This window comes from Aythya fuligula, chromosome 4 (genome assembly GCF_009819795.1).
Source record: "Aythya fuligula isolate bAytFul2 chromosome 4, bAytFul2.pri, whole genome shotgun sequence".
Classification (NCBI taxonomy): Eukaryota; Metazoa; Chordata; class Aves; order Anseriformes; family Anatidae; genus Aythya; species Aythya fuligula.
In genome coordinates, this window is record NC_045562.1 from 16,102,079 (window position 1) to 16,125,962 (window position 23,884).

General features: G+C 45.5%; 2 protein-coding genes across 3 annotated transcripts; one reads left to right on the forward strand and one right to left on the reverse strand.

Annotated features, from left to right (window-relative positions):
* Nucleotides 1–23,754, reverse strand: GTF2E2 (general transcription factor IIE subunit 2). Of its 2 annotated transcripts, XM_032186490.1 has the most exons (8): nucleotides 23,737–23,754; nucleotides 23,381–23,547; nucleotides 12,891–12,982; nucleotides 12,247–12,354; nucleotides 10,331–10,513; nucleotides 9,778–9,871; nucleotides 1,830–1,945; nucleotides 1–801 (listed from the first exon to the last, which is right to left on the reverse strand). In XM_032186490.1, exons 2-8 carry the CDS (start codon nucleotides 23,541–23,543, stop codon nucleotides 682–684), a joined length of 876 nt encoding a protein of 291 aa, XP_032042381.1. In that variant the 5' UTR covers nucleotides 23,544–23,547; nucleotides 23,737–23,754; the 3' UTR covers nucleotides 1–681. The 2 variants fall into 2 exon arrangements, with proteins under 2 accessions (XP_032042381.1, XP_032042382.1); XM_032186491.1 differs by lacking the exon at nucleotides 23,737–23,754 and having other exon boundaries at nucleotides 738–801; nucleotides 9,778–9,864; nucleotides 23,381–23,642.
* On the forward strand, nucleotides 14,833–21,457 carry SMIM18 (small integral membrane protein 18). Its single transcript, XM_032186493.1, has 2 exons — nucleotides 14,833–15,071; nucleotides 18,597–21,457. The coding sequence occupies exon 2, from the start codon at nucleotides 18,642–18,644 to the stop codon at nucleotides 18,933–18,935; it is 294 nt and encodes a 97-aa protein (XP_032042384.1). The 5' UTR covers nucleotides 14,833–15,071; nucleotides 18,597–18,641; the 3' UTR covers nucleotides 18,936–21,457.
* Nucleotides 23,755–23,884: the final 130 nt, after the last annotated feature.

A 23,884-nucleotide genomic window follows, 5' to 3' on the forward strand; every position in this document is an offset into this window, starting at 1 on the left:
CACTGTCATTTTATTTCCCTCCAGTCCACAGTATAGAACTGTGCAACACGGGTGCACCCATTACAGTGAAGAGAAATCACCGAGAGCAATTTCTGGGTAGCATTAGGGAGCAGCCGCTGCGTTGCCGCCCTGCAGCCTGCTCGGAGCTCGGGAGAGGGATTTTTCCTGAGTCTGAGCCTCAGGTATCAGTTCAGTAAAGCTCAATCCCACAATAGGAAGGAACAGAAAAACCGTAGGCGTATTTGACGAGAAAAGAAACTAGCTTGCAGTGATTTTAGGAGGTTTCCCTGAAATAGGTACAACAAATACTGTATTCAATTCTACTAGAAAGCCCCTCTTAAGTAATTCCAGGTAAATACCCATTAAGCAATGTAAAAACAGAGTTAAGCACTGAACAGGAACTCCTGCATTACATGCTGAGCACCATTTATCACTCCATGCCAACAGGCAACTTGTGAGAACCTCTCATTTAAAGACACATTTCCCATTAGCTAATTAAATTAAACTCTAAATTTAGTAGTTCGTACTTGCTCTTAAACTGACCTGTTCCATCTTGGCAGTTGCTGGGATGGGGAAACACATCACATTACTATATACAGTCAGTCTTTCTGCGAGCAGACACTGAGCCTGAGCGGCAAAAAGCCTGTATAAAAATGCTTGTTTGCTCCAGAACTCAGCTGGTCACTGTTTGCCAGGAACGACATCAGAGTAATCTTTTAATACTCCAGCCAAATGGTCATTGTGAGTCTTAAATCGGCGTTTCTTCTGAGAAGCGGGTTTCTTTCTCCTCTGAATAGGAGCCTGCAAGAAGAAATAAACAGTAGTCAAGAGATCTGCCCTCCAGCCGCGACACCTGACCTGCTGTGCTGTCCACAGGCTCTGCCTTGCTGTGAAGGAGAGCTGTGCGTGAAGAAGGGGTGGGCAGGAGGGGAAGGTGGTTTTTTATGCAGGAAGAAACAACAGCAATCAGTCCAAATCCAGGCAGGGAATTGGCAAAGGGTACATAGCAGAGCCTCCCGGTATCTCATGCACTGTAGGAGAGCTGGCATTTGTTTCTAAGTGAGATTTCCAAACACTCTCAGGCAGCTACAGAAGGATACAGAGCCCACATTACGTGCTCAAAGACCCATTTAGCATACAAGAGATCCACGAGAAATGCCTATGTGACAGCAGGCATTAAAACATCTACTGTGGTGACTGGCAGAAACCAAGAACAAATCCTGTGTGGAAGGGCTCTTGTGAAAGGACAGCTCGAAGCCAAGTGCAGAAGAGAAAAGATACGGTGTGTCACATACAAATAAATGTAAAAAATAAAATAAAATAAACTTGTTAAAAGCTAGGAAGAAAGCATCTCTGGAGACCTTGTTGCCATTTTGGCCTCCCAGTAAAACATGGGCATGTTGCACCCATTTTGTGGAACAGTGTTACGTGAGGTGGGAGGCAGGTTAGATTATTTCTATTGGGGTTTCAAGGCTACTTAGCAGAAAGGAAAAAGAAAAGGCAAGAGAAAACCTTCTCCCCAAAGAGTAGCTATTCTTTTGCTCCTAATGCATCGTACGGCTTTAAGCAGAAGCTTCCACTTTGGAGCTCAGAGGGATTTTTGGCATTTGCCCTCTTCTTGATGCTGCTTGGATTACGCTGGCTGAAACAAGTTATAAAAACACTGGCTGCTGGCTACAGCATTGTTGTTTTGCAGCTTCTTAAAACGGGTCGCAATTCCCTGAGCTACACAAAGCAGCTGTGCATAGGCTCAGCAACGTGTTTTGGAATTAACACTGCAGGGTCAGGAAGGGGGGGTCTCAGGAAGATCTATAATTCGCATCTCTTACTATTTTCTTTGGTCCAGCTTCTTGCATGGAAGAAATACCCTGTCGTTTCAGGTACTCTTCGATTTTCTCCTCATCCATAGAATCCACGGGAATGCTCCTCCACAGCTTCTGAAACTCTGCAAGACCAAACACAGCCTCATTTCATATCCCAGTGAATAAACCTTTGGCAAAGCCCTGCACGAAGCGGGGGAAATACACTTGAGCTCAAACATTGAAGGATTCTGATCTATCAGCCTGTGATGCAGCGGTCGCTGCCAGCAGGCACCCAATTAGCACAGCCCTTTACCCTCTCCAAACGCCGGATGTGCTTCCAAAAAAAGCCAACACACGCACAAAAAGAGAAGCCCCCGACACTTAAGGGAAGGAGATGAGCTAATTCTTGTCTGTGCTAACTGCACTCCAGCGTGCCAGCATCCAGAGCACCCATTGGCAGTGCGTGCTTTTCATGGTAATTTGCTGCAGCCTCTACCTTTTTGCCCAGCACCTCTGTAGCCGTGCAGACTGTCAGCATGTTTTATAAGCCCCAGTTCAAACGGTCTTGGTGAAGGGTAATAACTAACCATAAACGGCAACTCCATTGACACATCTTCCGCTGCCATTGTCATGGGAGACCTGACATCTCCTAGTCCAATTTACTGAGGATTCAAGACGTTTACTTCAGCGGTTTTAAGCTCCTTGATCGCTGTAATCTAATACGTACCATGCTGTACAGATAATAAATTACTAGAATTCCTCTGGTGTTAAAAGAAGAGAGATACCTTAAAAACCACAGCAGCAGGAAAAAAGACAGAGACAGTAAGTCTTAATTAGAGCAGCTGCCATCTGCCTGAACGCTCTCTGCCTCATGTAAAGTTTCAGAGAGTCTCTGGAATGCCTTCTCCAGGCAGCGGCTGGTACAATCCTACCTCCCCTCATTCCCCAGGCAGTAAGTTAGATATATCCTGTCAGCAGGTTTGGCTAACAAACTATAAATAAAACACGAGGCACACATAGCAACGCAAGACTAAATTTTTCCCTTTATTTCCAGACAAATTTAGTATACAGTTGTCAAAACAACCACAACTTCTGCATGCGTAAGAAGTTGTCCTGTGCAGCAGGCAATGAAACACTCCAGCAACGATCTGCCACAGATAGACTGGCTCTAGCCACACAGCAACAGAACAGCACCGTGAAGAAGGCGTAAGCGACAGAATTCCTTCCTGCACTTGGACCTGTTCCCTTCCTAACACGTCTTGTTTTTCTAGGAAAGCACATGCTTTTAGCCTCAGCTCGTTCTTTCCCTTCCCATTACCAACAGCAAGGGGCTGTTCAAGCTTCCCAGGAAACAAAAGAAAGGAATTTTGCCAGTGGAGAACAACAACGTTCATTTTTGGTAACCCAGTGCCTTCGAAGAGAGCTGAATCCTGTCAAAACACTGCTTTTGGTTTCATGGAGATAGTGTTTTCCCATTTGGGCTGCACAACAGGAGCACTGAGACAGCAACCTTCAGATAACTTAATGCAGGGAGTGACGACGCTGTAGTCAAGACATTCTCTGTCTCCTCATCCGTTTTGGGTGTGATTCCAGGCTTTTGGCATATCTTGTGGTGCCTGCTATCACAGATCATCTCTCACCTAATCCTGTTGCAGCAGGTGGAAAAGGTTGTGTTGTGATCAAAGCTGAACACACAAGAGACATTTCTCAGAGATGAGCTCTCAGATGAAAGTCTTAGCAGCAGCTTGAGCAAGGGTCCCAGTGTGTCCTCTGTACTGAGCAGCACGAGCTCTTTCAAGCTTTTTCCCTTCTGTTCGTGCCCTCTCTTTGTCTTGAGCACCCAAACAGGCCAGAGCAGGACCCTGAGACCTGGTGGTGGTTGGAAAGAGCGATCCCACGCTAGCTGTGCAAATGCTGTATCGCACGCTGCGAGAAACCGTGCTCCAAACCACCCATTTATGTGATTCATTCATGAAGTGCTGCCCATAAACAGATGAATATTAAAGAGATCCCACTTAGAGATACTTTCAGGTTGTGTTGCACTATACGGCCTTTGGCTCTGCACAGCCGAGTCCTGTGAGACCTGAAGAGATGCACGGCAGTTCTCTAAGACGTATGTGACAGGCACGATGGAGCAGAAGGATGTGACAGCGGATGGAGCAGAAGAGAGACCTGGTAGCAGCTTTTATATGACAGTGGCCTTTTTCTTGAGACGTTCTGCTACAAACACAAACGATCTGTCTTCTTATTAGAGCTCACGATACACGGACAAATATGCTTTGGTGCAAAAAAAAAAAAAAAAAAGCTGAGGATAGCTACTTAAGGGTAACCAGCCTGCATTCTTCTGGAGAACAGAAGTGAAAAATTAAACAGTAGAAAATAAATGGCCAGCTCTTCAAGGATCAAAATGCACAGAAGCGCAGAGCACAGTTAATACCTAACCCCAGCATTTTGCATTTCTTGTAACGCAACATAATGATGTTATACCATCATTACAGCCTCACATTTGCCTTTCAAACTTGTCCAAGAAATATGAATGGAACAGTCACCAAGAACCCAGACCGCAACGCTAAAATGGACTTTAAGTACAGACAGTTTAATTTACTAATTGGCCCCACCAGAATCACTACAAAGTATTCACAGCAACGCCACTTAATAACTCCTCCATAAATCAGGCTGCTTTCAGTGCTATAGCTTTGACTCTGGTAATTGCAAAATAACTTCAATGCAGAAGCTCCGTGTACAGCACTGAAGTACCTTAATGCGGGGGAAAGTGGGAAATCGCAATCACGCTGTCCCCTGGCAACACTCGGTGTCAGAGGGTTGGTTCGGAACTAAAAGCACAGGATGAAGGTGGAGCAGTGTTCAGGCGGCTGCGCGTACTAGGGGTGTGTATTTAGGGTGCCATCCGAGGAGAAATGGAAACCTGTCCCTCATCTAATCACAGAACCGTTTCAGTGTAACACCAGATACTGAGCCAAATGCAGGAACTGAAGAGAGCGAGCAGCTGGCTGGCTGGCGCTGAACCATTTCCACATTACCTGTCAGATTTCTTCAGAAGTCTCCGAGGACCGTGCCCCTATCAGCTAGTGAAAGTTTAGACCTTGGGAATACACTATCTGAATTATTGTTGACATCCTCTCTGAAATGCGAGAATCTATGGAAAAAGCTGGCAGTAGCTACAGCTCTCGGCAAACAGTGCTCCACGATTGTGGCTGTGGTATTTCTGCACCTCCCGGCCAAGCATTCATACCCTTAACCCATGAGAGAATGAGGTTTCTCCACGTTCTTTGAGGAGAATCTGAAAAACCACACCCCTGGCCTTTCCTGCGGCTTCTAGCTTGTAAAATCAGCAGCTCATGAGGGGGGTCAGTGACGAGGAAATGGCACTCAAGGACCTGATTACTGCCCTCCACCGCCTTTGGAGCACATCTCCGAGCTTATGGCTGGCCAGGCAGGAGGACACAGGGGGCTGGCCTGTCTCTAGGAGGAGAGAAGGCAGAAAGAGAACTGCTGTGCTCAGCTGATGTGCCTGAAGAGCAGGCAACGTAACGGTGATGGAAGGGTGACCTCAAAACACCAGATCCGTTTTTCACGATGACTTTCTTCTGTCTGTGACAAGGCGCAGTGTGAGAGCAGGGAGGGACTGCTGGAGCAGAAGGCTCGCCACACGCTGGCCTGCTTCGGCCAGGCACGGAGAGCAGGATCAGCTGCACACAGCCATTCCAGTCCCAGAGCACATCCAATTCCTTCTCCACATCCTCTGAACCACAAGGCGATCTTTACACCATCAGAGCATGATGGAAGCGGGAGACTCGTCACTCGGATCCACTAAACCATTTTACAGCTAGAGCCAGAACAAGACTGTAACAGCTATGGAAAGACAAAGCTGTCCAGCAGTCGAGACAGTAAGGCTTCATCTGACCACAGCAGGCTGCATTCAGACAGCCTGACAATTCCTCCTGCCGCTTGGGTTGTTATGACAAGACAGAGCCCAGAAAAAATCCCCTAGAGAGAAATTTCCAAAGAGTTTCTGGCCAAAGCTACGCAGGTGCTGTGATCCCTAAAGGAGACATGTGTTTTCTGCAGAGAGCTCTTAAGTCCTGATGGAAATGCAGACTTTTCCAGCACAGGCAGCAAGCTGTGGTCACCGTACCCTGAACGAACAAACCCTGTATGCAGTACCTTGCAATTTGACCGCTAAAATATATAAGGGAACAGCTCGCAGGCTGCTCCCTTGCTCCTCCAGGTCACTAACTCCTGGTCTTTTGAGTAAGGAGAAGAGGGACTGAGACCTGAAGCACCACAGCAGGCTGACTGAAAGGCCAATTCAGATGCTTGCTAACATCTCTATCATGGAGCTGTGTGCACACACAGGCTTAAAACAAAGAGCTTGGACCAGTGTAACAAGCACAAAGCAAAGATACCTGAGGGGTAAGGATGTTCCTGCAACTTTACTGTATGGGGGCCTCGTATATGAAAGCAGTTTGCACCAACATTCCCTGAGCAACTCTGCTCCACCACTCTATAAATGCTTACATATGGGAAACAGGGTCATGGGTAAGTGGCTGCACCGTGACTTCAGCGTAGTTTATCCTGCAGCTCTGACTGCTTCACCTGCTCTCGCAAAAAGGCTGAGATGGCTCCTGGAGATAAACTTCTGTACCATACCGGTAATAAAATCTGTCAGAGATCAGAAACAGCTTGAAAGTCTTCACTGAGCTGAACTCAAACCTGAGCACAGGATGAGAACAGACAACATTTCTGTGGAGAGGGCAGAAGGGAAGAAACAAAGAGCAGCAGGGAAGATGGAGTCCTGCTCCACAGCAGTCCCAGGGAGTACAGGACTAGATCTGTACCAGGCAGAAGAGGTGCCCATCGACCGTCTTGGAATCCAAAGCCAGAACCATAAGTCCTTGCTGATCCTCAGCAATTTCTGTACTGTCAAATTGAAGAGGCTCTGGCCACTCTTTAAGTCTCCTCAAAGGCACGTAGGAAGAACAACACGTGTAATTACCAAGTATCCACATTTTCAGGCATTACAGTATTTCCTATATTGCCTTCAGACGTGAAAGACATCCTCTCTAGCAGTGAAGCAATAGGACTGGCATTTCAGTATTCAGCCCCACGGTAAAAGCTTGGTTCACACGCAAAGTGCTTGCTTAGCCCCAGCACAAAAAGGCAGTGCTTTACTTGGCTGAAGCACCTGAAATCCAGCCTGGCTTTTATAAACCCGTTCAGCTACACATTACTGACAGAAGATTAATTAGTCAGGAAGTCACGATGGAGGAACACATGCAATCTGAACCTTCTTTGGCTAATCACAGAAAAGGAAGAACAAAAGCTGTTCCTCACTACACATACCTTCTCCAGTAGCCTGGAGATCACGATATAGGTGTTGCACCGCTGCTGAAGTACACTGGCATTTATTTCCCAAAGGGGAGAAAGAAAAGCTTGTTCAGCCATTAAAATGACTGCAGTCAGGACAGAGGCAGGCACTGCCAGGAAATAGTTTCTCCCACTACTTTAGACAGCAACCTCCAAACTACCCCAGCAGCTCCTTTTTCTCTGCTGACGGCTGGTGGAGCTCAGACAGCGAGGGGAGAGGAACTTTTAGAGGACAGTAATCCCAGCCAGCATGCATTCAAAACTGGAGTGTGCCATACAGCACAATCGTGCACTGAGCACTGCAGAGGCCTTATTTCTAAGGATAAACATTAAACTAGAAACATATTTTGAACTGTCATCAGTTGCTAGATCAAAGAGCCTTGACAACACTTCAAGGCTTATATCGCAGTCTTCTAAAATCTCAGTTTTAACGTTGCTGGAGATAATGAGCTGAAATAGCACTGCTAGCGCAGGAACATGTCATAACTCATCCCGTACGCAGACAATTCTGCCAAGGACTCCCTAAGTGACATGCCTGTAGTGCCCTGGAGAGAATCTCCAGGAGAAATTGCTCAGGAAGGATGGGTCTTCCTCATCACAGGATAACATGGTTGGAAAAAAGACCCATTCCAGCTGCAGTCAGTAAGTGAACCCACTCAGGGATGTTTCAAGAGTTGTGGCATACGCAGGCAGATCACAACGTTCACAAAAGAAAAAGGATTTTGCCCCTCTCAGAACAAAGCATTATCTTCTGCGTGACAAGAAAAGCAAGAAAACAGCAGGAACAGAACAAAAAAAAAAATCACTTTCTGATCAGATGGGAACATGCTGCCACCTGCGGATGAAAGAAAGCAAGGCCACCTAGAACTGCGAGCACATTGCACACTAGTGGTCCCTTCATTAGACACTAGAGACTTTAATGCCTTCCTTGCTGGGAGACTGAGCCAGCCAGCTTAAACATTTAGTTTCATTTTTTTGGCCATGTGTTTTTTTTTTTTTTTCTTTTTAACCTTTCCTTCTCTTTCTCAGCAATGGGCTGCACCATTTGTTCCTAACCACCGATCGATCAGTGCTGGATGTGCTAAAATATAATACATTGTATAGGAACAGCCTTGGATTTTTACTGGCTCCCTGACAGAGTTTGGCAGATTTCCTTTGCTCCTTCTTAATAAAACGGGTTCTTTTATTAAATTTCACAGTTAATCTTGGAGTTATTACAAACTAAGAGCAATAGAATAGAGATCTGCTCTGCTAACCCTTTTAGACTGGCTGGGTGCCAATTATCTGGAAAAGGTACAAAAGAAGAAATGATCAGCAATTGTGACTGTGATACAACCAGTAGCTGCTAAAAACTTAAAAGCTTTGTCTACTGCAATAGAGCTGATTTCTAAAGGTTTTGGCAAAGCTAAGATCCCTAAAAGCCATGGGCTGTTGGACTGAAGAAACCCAATCTGAGCAAGATGACAGCGTTAATGGTAAAATTGCAGGCATTTGGCAGGTTACAAATTCCCCCCACTAAAGGCAGATTGAGGCTTACGATTCTGCATTTCACATATAGTTTGGACTCCCAATAGGAAGAAATGCCAGAAATTATGGTTTAAAAGAGACTCAATTAAATATTTTGAAACTATTTTTATACTTTTAGGTGCTGTAGGTGACATCTACTAAATTATCTTTGTGGAAGAAAGCTATTATTACTGAGCGTATAAATGTGGTATGTAACAAATAAGTTGCTTAACTCTAGTTAAAATAGGTCTCTCTGAGCTATTCAAAGACAAAGAGCTTTATATTTTGTTCTTATATGTCCCTATATGTTCCATTCCTACGGTCCTGCAAGTAGAACAGCCGAAGTCTCTACAACTCTTTTTGCTTCTACGATAAGATGGCTTTGTGTGGCATGTGTCCAAGTGAAAAACAATAAGTGTTCAGTGTCCTTGAATTGTTTAAAATTTAAAATCCCTGGTCTTTTACCAGGGATTGCCTTCTCCCTTCTGTACTTACAGCTATCTGATGTCATTATTGCAACACATCCCAATTTGCGTAATTAATTTCCACTCCGAGCTCTAGGAAGCAGCAGTACCCCACACCTACACTGCCCTCCCAGTTGTCAGCTGCCCCTTCTCAGTACTTCTGCTCACATCCCCTCCCTGTCTGCTTTTTCCTTCTGTTCCATTCCTGGTAACTCATTGCATTCACCAACGAAAGACACATAATTTATAAGCTGGAAAAAAAGAGCAAACTCAAACCCAGAAGGAATTCCTTTGTTTTTTGGCTGCCCTTTACGCAGCAAGATGTTAGATGCCATTTAAGTCAGAGGCAGGTGACTTTTGGTCTTTTCTGTCATACTTACACTTGAATTGCTGGGTTCCTGCTGCCATGGATCCAATATAAAACAGAGGCTATTACCTCTGAACTCACTTGCTCATTAGTCTTGTTAGCCTTGTGTTAATATAAACCCTTTCACTGACTGAATCTGGATAGACCTAAGATTTGATTATGACATTAAAAGACTGCTTATACATACATACAGCTGCCTAAGATGAATGCAAATCAACTATCATGGCAACAGATGTAAGTAAGCACCTACCTTCATCCACAGTAAACTGACAACTCTTATCATTGTAGAAGAGAATTTTCTTCTTATCGGGGCGATTAACAAAGATGATCTGGTCCCCTAAAGCCTCGAAAACAAACACAAAAGAAGAACTCAAAATCACTTCATTTCTAAGCACAGGGATTCCAGCATGAACAACAGACCCAGATTTGTGCTACAAAAAGATCAACCAGAGAAGCAGCAAAGTAACCTGCAACAAAAAGCATCCAAAGGGGACATTGTCAATAAGTGCACTAATAAAGCAAAGATGAGATACAGGGGGCTGAGATCAAGGGATAAAAGCACCACTAAATGCTTTCAGTTGCACTGTGGGAGATCAAGCGTCTTTTGGGGGAAAGAACTTTGACAGCTGTGCTGAGACATCAGGCCAAATCTGAAAGTAAAGAATGATGTCCAGAAAAAGCTACAATATTCGACCTTCTGAAAAAGGTTTTGAGTTATCTAAAGAACAGAAATAACTCGTGACAAAATTCTCTCTTAGCCTCCGTGTCCTCTCTGAGAACCTAAGTAGAGCAGGTTCACTCACCTTTATGGCTTTCTGTGCATTGGGTAGCCCTTCCTCAATATCCTCTAAAAGGATTCCTCCCAGCCCTCGCTGGTCATGCTTGTCCAGGAGCCTGAGCAGAGCCTTTTTATCTTTCAAGTTGTACTTGGGTTTGAAAGCATACTTCCCATCTACAACTTCTATTTTCGGATTGTTGACTAGAGCCTGTAATAGGAACATCAATTTTAAAACCTGAGAAAGAGTGCACACTAGTACATTTTTCTAGTGTGATTTTCAACAGCTACAAACACATCAGTCACGTTAGAGCTGCCAGTTTGGAGGTTTGAGTTTGAAACAGATTTTAAACCCCTGGATCTTAGATCCAGCCCAGGCGTAATTCACTGCAATGTAAAGCACAAAGCACCAAAGGAGGCTTAGCATCATTCACTTAGTGCCCTTGGGATTGAAGGTCCATGAAGCCTCTTACGGCAGAAAGCCGCACGTGTTCCTTTTTGAGAAAGGAAGGACAATAAAAAAAAAAGGATGGAATGCAAAAAAAAAAAGTGCTTTGGCTGAATATAGAGTGCAAACAGACAACTCAGCATGTCAGAATCAGGTCATATGCATGTTATGAATGTGAAAGGCATTACCCTGGGATGAACAAAACAGGAGTCAGTCTTCCCCAACTGCTGTCAATTGGCACCAGCAGCTGTAGAAGAAATTGAGAAGAGCAGACCTCCTGCACAGCAGGATTTTACTTATGATGCCAGCTTGAGTGAAGCTGACCAGAAGCTCATGGACAATTGAAATTATTTAAGATATGCTCCGAATCAGTTTTGCTGTGCAGCCAGTACCATAATGGAAGTTCACCTGTAACAGAGGGCAACTCTACTTAGTTTCTTCTGCAGATGCCAGCCTGACCCTGAAAGGAGAAAGAGAAGAGACACAGAAAGAAGAAAGGAGGGAGAAAATGCCTGTAACAGAAAAGGTAACTATGGCACTGCAGGATATTCGTTCACCTTTTCTTACCCAGTAGCAACTCAGTGGTAATTTTATGTAAACTTCCTGGGAAGAGCTTTTTGGTACAGACTTGATATTCTGATTAATTACAGAAATAACCTGGAGCTACCCTTCAAAGTTTACGATGAAGCCTAGTTTTCATGGTAACAGCATTGCTGGATTGGTGATTTCTGTACCCCAGAGTATTAGCACTGGTACCAAAGGAACACTACAGGCTGTATAAGTTTAAACCAGCCTAGTTTCACTACACAGAAATTTCTTCCCCATGCACCAACAGCCTTTACTACTTTGTTGCAAGGATTTTAAATATACAAGCAAAGCCAGATACACCAATTAAGTATAAATACCAAATATGGTTATTTTTGTTGATTTATTTGTCTTGAAATCCCATGAAGACATTCAGATCAATTAAGGATGAAGAAGGACATAGTGCCTCGTTACAACTCTGTAGGAAGGACACCTAGCATATACTGTGAGACTAATGAACTTTGCGATCCCTCAATTGCAAACATGGATTTCACATCAGAATTCTTCATTTCAGTAAATCACAAAGAACTGAAAGTCTATGAATTTTGTGCCAAACTCCTTTTGTTCAGTTAATTTAACATCCTGGACACTGGAAGAACTCTCTGCTTTGATTTGTTATGAAGAAATTCCTTGAGAAAAGCAATTTGAGTATATAAAATTAGTAATGAATAAAATCACTGGACATAAAACTTACTCTTTGCGCAGTAATTCTAACTGCTCATTAAAAATGTCAGAAGAGCTTTCATTTCAAAGTTATTTCAATAGCAGGAGGCACAAGACAGAAATGTGAATCAATGCAGTTTCTCAAAAAAGAACTTCTATATTTATACAGTCTGTAATTAAATAAATCTGTATGGTTCAGGTTTATCATTATCCTTTGATCTCTCATTAAAATCTAAACTTTTCTTTACCTCGCTCATTAACCATTGCTTCTGTTTGAGTCCAATATCTAAATGCTGTGTTTCATCCAAAATCTCTTCTAGGGTTAATGGATGCGTATCACCACGCTGGTGCCGAGTCTGGAAAAGTCAACAGCCTCTATCAGTGATTTGTACTCCTCTATTCAGCAATTCAACTATCATAAAGTAACAAAAAATGGCATAAAAAGCATTAAAAAGGCATTAAAAAACATAAAAAGTATAATTTACAACTTTTGTAAAAGCGGGATAACGCAGGGTTTTTGAGAATGAGGAAAAAGATTGTTAGTACCAGCTGAGATCAAGGACAAAATCATTTGTCAAGCACCAAATTACAAGTTACTTTGATAAATAGCTCATGATTCCTAAAAGCTGGCAACATCTTCCAATTCCTATTTCTAATGCAAATAAAAACCTTACTGCTGGTTCTAAGTTGACCTGGAATAATTAGGATTCTAGTAAGGAAACAATATACTGGACACTTTCTTTACAGAGAGCATTTTAAATTTAACAAACTAGTTTCTTGAAATTCAGTAAAAGAATTTTGGACTGAAACATTCAGCATCATTTAGCTACCAGAGGAGAATAAGTAACTAAAGCATTTCCAAACATTATAGTTTTACATCAAACCGCTGTACCTTCATGTAATTTACTATCTTAGCAAGGACTCCAAACTTGTAGCCAGAGCCTCCCGAAAGGGCTTTCAGGTTAAATGATCCATTGCTGTGATCTGCAACAGGAGAATAAATAAATAAATAAAATGATGGTTTCAACAACACCTTGACCCCCTCTAGTTCCACAGCCCCTCAGGAGCATGGCAATGGACAGAAATGCGTGTTCCTGGCACAGTCACCCGTGGAGGGCTCAGTGTTGTAAGCACGCTGGGTGTGGAACACTTCTGAGCAGACCTCCATAAACACGAAGGTACTGGGACTTGAGCTTTAAGAAAACAGCAAGCAACAGCAGCGTTAATACCCTAAGAGCACACGTTTAATTCTGTGGTTTAACATACCATAATCATTTATGCTACCTTAATTCATGCTGAAGTAACGCACTTCATCTGTGCCCCACGATTATCACTGCTGATAGCTTCATAATGCTGAGTAGGAGCAGAAAGCTTCACTTATTTCAGTTAGCACACCCCAAGTAAAGTAAGGTTGTGTTTGCTGTCATGGGCTTGGTTTTCAGTTTGTTTATTTTGAAAGCAGCTCTAGGGGAGATCTTATCAAAAAATCATAAATTCCAATTGCTTCACTTGGTGTGCTGCACCACTGAAACAACAATTCAGCATCCCCTCTGCTGCCAGGTCTGCCTCTATCTGAACATGTCACGAACATATCTGTTACTGCATAAAGTTTCAAAAATTCTTGCAAGGCAGAGTTAATGAGTTTTATTAACTGCATAACATGGTACATTAAATAGGAATATCCACAAACCACTACCAAAAGCCACAGGTCCATTACCAGCATAATGTTGCTCAAACTTAAGAGCAACAGCTTTTCAGAATTTCAACTATTCCAGAAAAAGGAAAATCCCCTCTTTGTCACCACAGGAGTTTTTAAAATCCATGTTGATTTCAAATTAAATTTGACTGGACAGTAGAGATCTCTGAGATACTGATTTCCTGTTACTTCTGTGAAAAATAGGTTGAGGGACAGGAAGAACAGTAGAAGTGCCTTAGCTGAGACAGAGGCTGCAGTGGGTGCCAGGCAGAGCTGCTAAGCAAAGTCTTTGCCATGCTGTTTGCTGTGGTTAAATGTAGATGCCCTTGTTAAGTTACAAGGAAATTGCAAATTAGGTTTCCAAAGTCACTGTGGTTCAGCTGAATTTTGTTAATGTCTCTCCCACAGCACCCCGGCCTTCTTCTTTGTTGATCTGTAAGCTGTTAATATAAGGCAGCATGAAGTGGGAATTTTGGATGTAGTCAGCTTTCAAACAAGTCTACTTCTGGTAATTTTGGTGAAAGCTCAGATGGAAACTGGTGCTAGTGTAGTAAAAGGCTAATGCAGAAGCATAGCATGTCAAATCTAAAACTTGGCAACTGCTAATTCCCAAGTGATTACACGACGCTGTATTAGAGGCATTACACTGCCATGTAACAATTCTAAAATTAACACAGGACAATCAGCATAACTCCAGCTCCATAAGAACATTTTATTCTGGTTACCAAATTAAGTGAGAAGAACAAAAGCCAGCTCCCCGAGAAGTCTAGCCTTTGGGGATTTTTCCCCACAGGATCCCCTTTTAACATTAAAAATTCATCTGAAGGAAATTTTGCAACGTGTAACGGGAGGTCTGAAGCAACTAAAATAAAAATCAAGAGCCAGAACAAACAGCTAAGGCGACTTAGCACGTATTTGTTCTGTCATTTGCATCAAGGAGATTATCCCGTTTAATCGGCCTGGCTACGGCACGCCACAGCTCCTGACAAGTCAGTCCAGCACGCTGCGAGGCTGGAGCCTGCGGATGTGAGCGCTTCCAACGTCACGCTCTGACCAGCTGCCTTCCAGCGCAGAGCAGCGCGGGGCACGGCCAGCAGCGCGCCCCCGTGCGCTCCTCAGCTACTGAGCCTGACACGCACAAAAACATCCCGAAAATAACGAGTCGGGGAGAGGCAGCTTCCTCATCTGGGCAGCAAAAGTGGGATTTGTGAATGATTTCCTCCCGGGGTTGAGGGCTTGATGCAAATGAGCACAAAGGAAGTTGTCAGCAGCACCATGCGCTGGCCAATCGCAGGGAAGCTCCATCTTAGCTGTGCCATAGGCTGCGTTAAAACAGGGAACGGCACGGCGCTCTTTCAGCATCCTTTCAGACAAGAGGTAGGTGTGCATCATTTTCTAACATTGTCTTCGGTTTGTCTTGATGACTGCAGGAAAATATGCCTGTAACATGCAAGGCTGTAAAAAGCTTCCTAGGATCAGGGTGATTTTTCTCTAGATGTAGCAGGATTTTATTCTGCTGAACACAGAGGAGCTCTCGTCTTGCACTATCAGGCAGGCACTTTCACCATCTGTGTGCTAATGGAAAATTGATGACCGCTCCATCTTACGGAAAAGCTAACACAACGAGCCAAGATTCAGTAAACAAAATGGATTTGATGCTTACTGGGGAGGCCGCTTGTTTTCTGCAGCCTCACTTCCTTATAACTGATTCCGTGTGGTCTTGCAGAAATGACAGAGAAAGGATGTTCCTTAAAAAATTAAAATAGCCTGTTAAAGCTGAAATCTGAGAATGTACCTCCCAGGAGGGTATTCTGTAAACCTCATCAATTACACCGGCTAAAACAGATGCGTGTGCATGGATGTGCTAAAAACGTGTTCCAGAAACTGGTCTGTTAGGGTAGGAAGAAAACCCCTTTGCGTATTATTAGCATTGTAAATATCACAGCACTGATCAATCCAACACAAAGAGGTTATAATCCGGCTGATTTGTACATGCCATAACCTCAAGATGTCTATTTGGTGGTTTCTCGAACAGGACTTCCCCTGTACTGCACTGAAATGATTTTTTGCCAGTCATTTCCCTCTGCTCCATGAATATGATTTCAAATAAAGCTGCTTTCCTGCAGCACCTGGGAAGGAGGATACTTTTACATTAAATCCTCACCTAGATATTAGAGAACCCAGTTCATCAAACATTTAACTCACTCAATTCTGGGTAGCCCGACCGCATGCAGATCAGCCTGGCTTACAGTACGAATTTAAATCGCGCTACTCCGGTCTGGCGCAGCAGCGATGACAGCCAGGAGCTGCTCCGTGCCTGCCTCACCCCAGCCAAGCCTGAGCTGACCACCACCCTGGAGGAGCACCAGCTCAGCCATTCAGTTCAGCGCAGCCTCCCCAGGTACGCAGGCAGACCCATAATGGTGGCAGCAGCCAGCCCTGCAGGAGCAGCTCCTCTCCTCCCGCCTCCAGGGCCGGTGGCTGGGCATCATGCCCAGCCCCTCCGGTGGTCCCAGAGCTTGATTTCCATTGATACTGCTGAAAATACAGTATTTCTTATCGATAGAAAAAGATAATTGTTGTACCTGGTGTTTACAGAGTGAGCGAATTTATCAGTAATGATGCCAACAAAATCCCATCTCAGATATCTGTTCAAAAGGATCAAAACAAAAATCCCCTCCATTCTTCCAAGGATATCCTCATGCCATTTAAAATATACATTGATCCAAGAACTCTCTTGAATTTAGCTCCATCCCCTGTGAAACATGCCAGCTGAGCATCCTGCCTAGGCCATGGCCAAACCAAACCTGCCTCTCAAAGCCAGACCCAACTCAACTCACTGGTATTTTTAGCTTGGATTTGCTCTACAAACTTTCGTGTGTATATATATAAAATAAGATTAATTCATTCTATCCATTTCAGTCTTACTTTGAGCATTCATTTACAAATTTGTGCATTCAATTACAAATGTAACAGAAGAAACGATAAATTGCTGCAACTCCTCCAGTAAACATCAAATGCTAGTTTCACTGACAAAGCTGGTCTGTTTCAATTAACTCCAGCAAAGATGGAAGGATAAAGAGCAAAATGTACAGCAGTTGAATGATTAAAATAAGATGTGCATGGCAAGCTGGCTTGGCTGCATCGTTCTGGTTTTCATTAACACCATTTATTTTATTATTAAATAAGGAGAGGTGATTGAACTACTTTAAGCAACCTTTTTCAGCAGACTCCATCAACACTTCTCCTGTGCTGCTTCTTGTTTATTTAGGCATTTTCTGGTTGTCACTTGCTAAACAGGCTGATTGCAGAATTATTTCTGGGCTATGCAAGGTTCATTAAAGCATTATCTGTGAGCACAGCTTAATAAACAAAACACCGGTGTTGCCCCTTGGTTCTGTAGCTTTAATTACTGAATGAAATTGAACTAAATGTGGGTAGCCAGGACTATTTTGTAACGAATATAGAAAAATTTTTACTTTTTGCTTTCTGTTCAAAGCAAAAATCTTTCATTGATGCATGGAAATAAGAGTCCAGAAAGAAATAGTTGCTCTGAGGGACCCAAAGATCACTACAGCATCCCCCAGTATGCTAGGCCAGATAACCAGGAGTTACTGTAGCTCCTCAGGTATATTTTTTATTACATCATAGACTATACACCAGAAGTAGTGTAAGCTCCTTCTGTTTTGGGAGACAAAGCCAGAGAAAGAAGGAAACCAAAAAAGAGACACACAACTGTGAAGCTCTTATTGCCAAACACCTCATCTGCCATAACCCACAGAGAAATCCAGAGAGAGACCAAATGCTTGTTGTGTTCTAGAAATACCACACGGGTTACTGCGACACAGCTTGCTTCCACACTTCCACGCAATGGCCCTTCCCAAACTGCGTGCCTTGACGGCAATATCACTCATGCCAAAGCTGTATTTGCTGAAACCAACTTCTCACTTTCTCTCCCCCACACCATGACGCAGCCTTGTCTTCTCCTGGTCCAAGCACACAGCGCTGGGCAAAAGACAGGATCCTGTCCTTGTGGCTAAGCAGAGAAGGCAGCTGAGAATAAGGCAGAGCTCAGGAAGGGTTGGGTTGGGTGTTCCTTCTGTCTCTCCTAATGGTCACGAATGGACTGAGATTTCCAGATAACCAACAGCAGGCACAGCTGGAGAATGAACACCTCAGCAAGGCTGGCCTTCTTAGGTCAAAAAGGTTTTGCAGTGTTAATGAGTCTGCACTAACAGGCAAATCCAAACTGAGTTTTCAGAAACCCAGATTGTATTTGAGAACTAGAAGGACAAGGGACAGCTCAGCCCCATTCTCTGGAAAAATCCTCCAAGATAGCTATATACATCTGTTCTTTAAAAAGCTTTCTTTCTCTATGCAAAATAGGGAACCCACCAACCAACAACAAACAACCAAACAAGCAAACAAACTCAAACAATATTAACATATAGAAAGTTGCCCGAAGCACTCAGCTATGGCAGATGGCAAAAGGATCTCCTGTTTTTCCAGGAATGCCAAAAGAAGGCTGCAGGCTTTCATGGCATGAAGTACTAAGCCTCAGAAGTAAGGGCAGACAGGTTGTTGAAACCACTGTACACCTTCAAATCCTCTTTGTAACCTCTTTGTCGGTACTTGAAATAAAGAAACAACACTGTTTAAGTTCAGAGTAACTTACATACTTTGTGCATGTAGGGAACAGAAACACAGAACCAAATGTTCCAGACAAGTCACAAAGTTTACATTTTGGTCTGATACTTTTGTGAGCAAATAAGCCCATTCAACAATCCATGTATTGTAGGCGGTGTGAGACACAGTCTGAGACGAAGTTCTTCCAGTTTGCGATAAAAATCACAGTATATTCTTGATCAACAGAGTCCTCAACAGCTTTGTTTTCTGTTTCAGCCCCCAAATCTGTGACAGGGAATACGTTAAGGCAACTCTGCGAGAATGGCAACCCTCAACGCCACTCACTGGAACGAGACCACCTCCGTCTACCAGTACCTGGGCTTCCAAGTGCAAAAAATTTACCCCTTCCACGATAACTGGAACACTGCCTGCTTTGTTATTCTGATCATATTCATCTTTACTGTCGTCTCTCTGGTGGTGCTGGCATTCCTCTACGAACTGCTAGACTGTTGCTGCTGTGTGAAAAACAAAACTATGAAAGACTTGGAGAACGAGCCCAACCCTGTTAGAGCGATGATGAACAGCTTCAGAAAGCGCGAAACAGAGGTGGTGTAGGAAGGACTGATCATCAGCACTTGAACAACGTTTAACACCTTGAACAAATCCTCTTGTACCTTACCAACGAGCAAGTCCCATGTGTTTTTTCGTTTCTTTTGGACTTAAATGTAATAGCAGCAGCTCCCATTTCATCTCTGGATGTGAACTTGAATAATTAGCAAAGGCGTTCTGAGTGCTTAGCAAAAGGATGATCTGTTGCGATGTAATGGTGGAAGAAAATTTCTTTGTTTTTAAATGCATTTCTGTTGTTCATGTTGAGTTACTAGAGTAGGTCCTTGTCTACCTGAACGAACAAACGCTGCTTAACACGCATAAAGCGATGTTGCTTAACTGGAAAAAATCACTTGTAGAAATGCTCAGCAATGTGATCAGACAGAGCACAATGGCACAGCACTGGCCTCCCCCTGAGGCCAGCCATCCAGGGACAAGACAGACATGTAAGGGATGAGGGGAAGAGAGATAGGAGGCATCAGGGTTTAAAGGCAAGAGATCCCATGAGATGGGGGGGGCTCGTGTGAGTTCTTGCCTTTGGCAGCTTTTACTACAGGTTCCTTGCTCTAAAAAAAATAGGATGGTGGGGGGAAATCAAGCCAGCATGAAAACCATCCCTAAAATAGCCTTTGCTAGCCTCCTGTGGTACAGTTTGACCCCTTCTCCCTCCCTTCTCCAGTTCCAGAGAAGTGCTCTCCCCTTCCTTCATATTCTGTTTAACAGCTTCTGGGCGTCAAGACACTGCACTACCCTAACTCCCGTTATTTCCCCAAAAGCACACTGAATTAGGACTGTGGTCTAGAAGAAACAGGGTCACCTTTCCGTCCCCAGGCTGCTGTGCCACCTGTGACGCTACAGGGAACCAGAAGTGCTGGACATGTCAGTCCCACCTCAACTTTTCAAAGCTGAACTGCAGCTGACCGAGTCCTTGCCACAACACAACGCAGGCTGCAGATCTCCCCTCACTGAGGACATTCCCTCCCAGCCAGCACGCGGCTTGCAGGTGGCCACACGCCTCACAGAGGAGGCCACGTCACGATAACCCCTGCACTAGAGGTGGTGGGGTGGATGAGCAGCAAGACGTGGCTTTGTTTTGCACAAGAGACCCTCAGAGAAGTCCATCAGCCTGTGGATGCATCCCAGAGTTGGACCCCTCACGCCTCTCTTTCTCACAAACCGACCACAGAAAACCTGCACCATCGGCTTTTACCTCTAGTTCACCACATCATCCTTCTGTGCTGCGTGGCACCTATAGCTTTTAAAAGAGGAAAGTTTTGCCTTTACAAATTACAGCTGTAATGATGACACCCAAATGCGTAGCCCTCGGTATGACCCAAATCTCTCACTGCTGGACACACAGAGAAAAGCAAGCCAGTGAGAAATGTCCCAACCAGACCGATGCTAGGTGTGGGACAAGATATATTTAACTATATAAAACCCAAATAATGCTCCTGGCATTAGGGAAACAAAGCCCACCTAACGGCCAGATGAACGAGTAAGCTACAACACCAGTCCTGCAGTTTTATCCCTGCCAGAAATACCTCCGTGCCACGGCCAGTACCTGTAACGATAAACTTTTCTGATAAAGTTTTTTTTGATGAAATCCCTCTCAGGTTTCACATGCCTCAGCAACAGAAGATGTGGGCACACACACTAGAGGACTTGCTGATTTGCCCCACGTTCTTCCTGGTTGGCGAGAAGCAGTCAGAGGGTACCCAGACCACTGCTGACCGAGAAGCTCCGTTGATTCATCTGGAAGAGCGCTCTCCCTTCCTCAGTCACAAACGACACCACTACCACTGCAAACGTTCACCTCCCACACGCTAACTACTGGCAAGACCGAACGGCGTCAGCCCCGTACGCAGAGAATGCTTCTAGCTACGATCAAACTACAAGCACAATTAAGAGAAGCTGATGCCCCAGCTACGAGACAATCGAGGAGTCACCCCCAGACACGCGCCGAAGGTCCCGTTCGTGATGTCCTCTGGACCGGGGAGCTGCGCATTTGGCAGACTGCTGTCCTGCTCACGAGAGGCAAGGGGAGCTGCTGGGACACGCTGGACTAACGCGCCTCTTTCCTGAAGGCACCCGCTCCAAACACAACAGGACCGCTTTCCACCGGCAGCTCCCCTGCCCAGCGCCCTGCATGCAGCTGGTTGCACCGGCTTCGTGTCCTCGTGCCCTCCCGGGAGGCACACGCGGGGAGAAGTCTCAGGACCTGCTCCAGCTAAGCGTTTTCACAGGAAGCTGGGTGTCTGCACAAGGAGCAGAAGACAAGGATCTCCCCTTGTGCAGCCCTCCAGCCTCAGGAGAATTCTTCCCCTCACACAAACTAAGGCAGAGAGGCAAGGCTGCGAAACAGCTCCCGGAGGTTTCAGCTCTTGATGGCCAGGATCACTGCCACAAAGGTCTCAAGAGAAAGACTTAACTGTTGATCAATAAAAAGAAATAAACAGATGTGATCTATTTCCTTTATTTTCCTGTTACGATTCTGAACTGAATAAACAAGGCAGCTTTGAATTTGTCAAGTAACTCGTTCGCATAATTTCAGACAACTATGGAAACAACTATTCTCACTGGAAAGCTCACAACAAATTCACAGACACGTGCTAGATTTACCCATGTGGTCACTCAAGGATTAGCATGGTCTCTCAGTGCCCCTCCATCCCAAAAAAGAGTCCAGGGCAGGTTCTCTGAGTCCTAGAATGACGGAGAACTTGCAGGCTCTGCATACCCAGGGGCTATCGATGCTCACACACAACCACTGGAACATTATTTATCATCTCTGTGGCCACCACACAACAAAACTGGAAACGACCCTCTTAATTTTAATTTCTTCAGGGGTTCAGGGATTCTCCAACATCACTTTTTACTCCACCTCTCCAAGGCCCCCCTCTGCTACACGCATATCGCGACAGGCCCCTAGCATTCTGGCAATTCAAATAAAAAATGGGGTTTTAAGCAAAGGACTTTGCAGCATCACAGAGCAACGTGTGTGTTGCCTGTGGCTGCCTGGCCCATTCTGTCATTTGCCCCTCAGCATGCTTGTTCTGAACCAGCTCCTAAGAACAGAAGGGAGAGAGCTGGTTTGCTCACTCTCCAGTACTTTTCTTCCACCCTTGTTGCTTCTGCAGCAGCTAGTAAATACTCCACAGGGAAAACTGAAAGGAGACTGAACTCATTGTGCATAAAGACGTTAGAAAAATCTTGAAAGCTTTCTGATACTGTTTGGAACGAAGCCAGCACCACGAAAACAAAGTGCATTTCCTCACAGCCACACGTTCTTATCTGTGTAAGCTCATCATCTGACAGCTGCAAAAGCACTCACAGAAATACCCACCCCACAAAACCACAGAAACAAAACGACACTTTCTCTATTTGTGCTGCTGCTTGGTCACACAGCTACCCAAATCCTCCAGACGAGCCACACTTGGACTGCCTGCCCATCACTCTTTCCCAGTAAACCCCCCTCCCTCTGGATGCACACTTTAGGATATCCCAACGTACAGTTTGATTTTATTTGGAGAGGACAGCGTGGCAAAGAGGCAGTGGAAACCTGGCCTGCTCTGATTTATTTTAAATGTCTGGCTGATGACTTTATTTGGTGCCCTGAGGGGGTCTGAAAACCAAAGTCAGAAAAACTCAATGCTCCACTCCTCCTATCAATGACATTCTTTGCTGCTCTTTTTAGTTGCATTGTTTCATTTAGAGTTTAGAAGTGAGCCACAGGTGGCACTCAAAACACAAGCCTGCAAGGGAGTTACACAACAGCATTACTTTGTATCTTAGTAATTCCCGACCTCCCCTTTGCCCAACAGGGTACATCAGAGAACTGTGCCAGGGCTTGCAGAGAATATCCGCAAGCCCCCCAAATTACTCTTCTCACACCATAAAAGCAAACACAGAGCAGGCTGCTGTGCGCACACAAGCCCTCTCCCTGCTGCGCCTCTCAGCTGCTCGCACTCTTTGGGTGCTGCTTTATGAACTCGTTTGGTTTCGAGAGGCACTTTGTCAGCACCTCCACCCCAGGGAAACGAGCCAACTCCTCAGGCAGGCAGACACCTACAGCCGTGTTTGCAAGCCGAGATTAGTTCCCGAGTAAAACGAGACGGGCTGCTAGCCGCAGCACGCCAGCCAGGCACGGTGCAAATTACAAGACCCATCACAGCAGCCTGACTCGGGGCTGGCAGAATTACGTTTTCAGGAGGCCCCCTTGCCAGAAGGCCCCAGGGGCCTGGCATTCGCTGCCACCCGCAGCGTGGCACGAAGCGACGCTCTGGAACAGCAGCTGGCCTGACCCGCGCAGCCAAAGTTTGTTTTTCACATCGTGCAACCGCGTTTCTTGGTAAAAAAAGCGACAATTTAGGAGAAAAGCTGATTACAGCCGGCAGGACGCTCAGCACAAAGGTAGAAAGCACAAGAGCAGCGCGGCGCAGGCCACTCGCACCGACCTGCGCTCTGCTTGGAGCTGGACGAGCCGCTCTGCTCTACCTTCGCCTTCTTCTTCTTGGAGGCCGCGGAGTCGGAAGATGGCGCTGGGCGCTTCTCTACCGCCGGCGTGGAGAGGGCACGCTTCTTGAACAGCTCCCGCTCCCTCAGCAGGCTCGGATCCATCGCTCTGCTCGGCGGGGAGAGGAAGGGGCGCGGGCAGCGGGCTCAGCCCGACGTTCAGGGGCACGGCCAGCTGCCGGCGGCCCCGACCGCGCTCCCCGTGCCCCGGCTTCGCCCCCGCTCCCCTCACGCTCCCCTCAGGCCCCCCTCAGCGGGGAGCCGCCATTTTGTCCCGCCGCCCCGCGCGCTCCCTCACCCGCCCGCCGCGGCGCGAGGCGCAGGCCGCTCGCCGCCTATTGGGCATCGCCGCCCTCCCGGCGGCCCCCGCGCCAACCCCACCCCGGAAGCGGGGCGGCCGCCCGTTGCTATGGCGACGCACGCGCGGTGGCGGCCATTACCGGGCC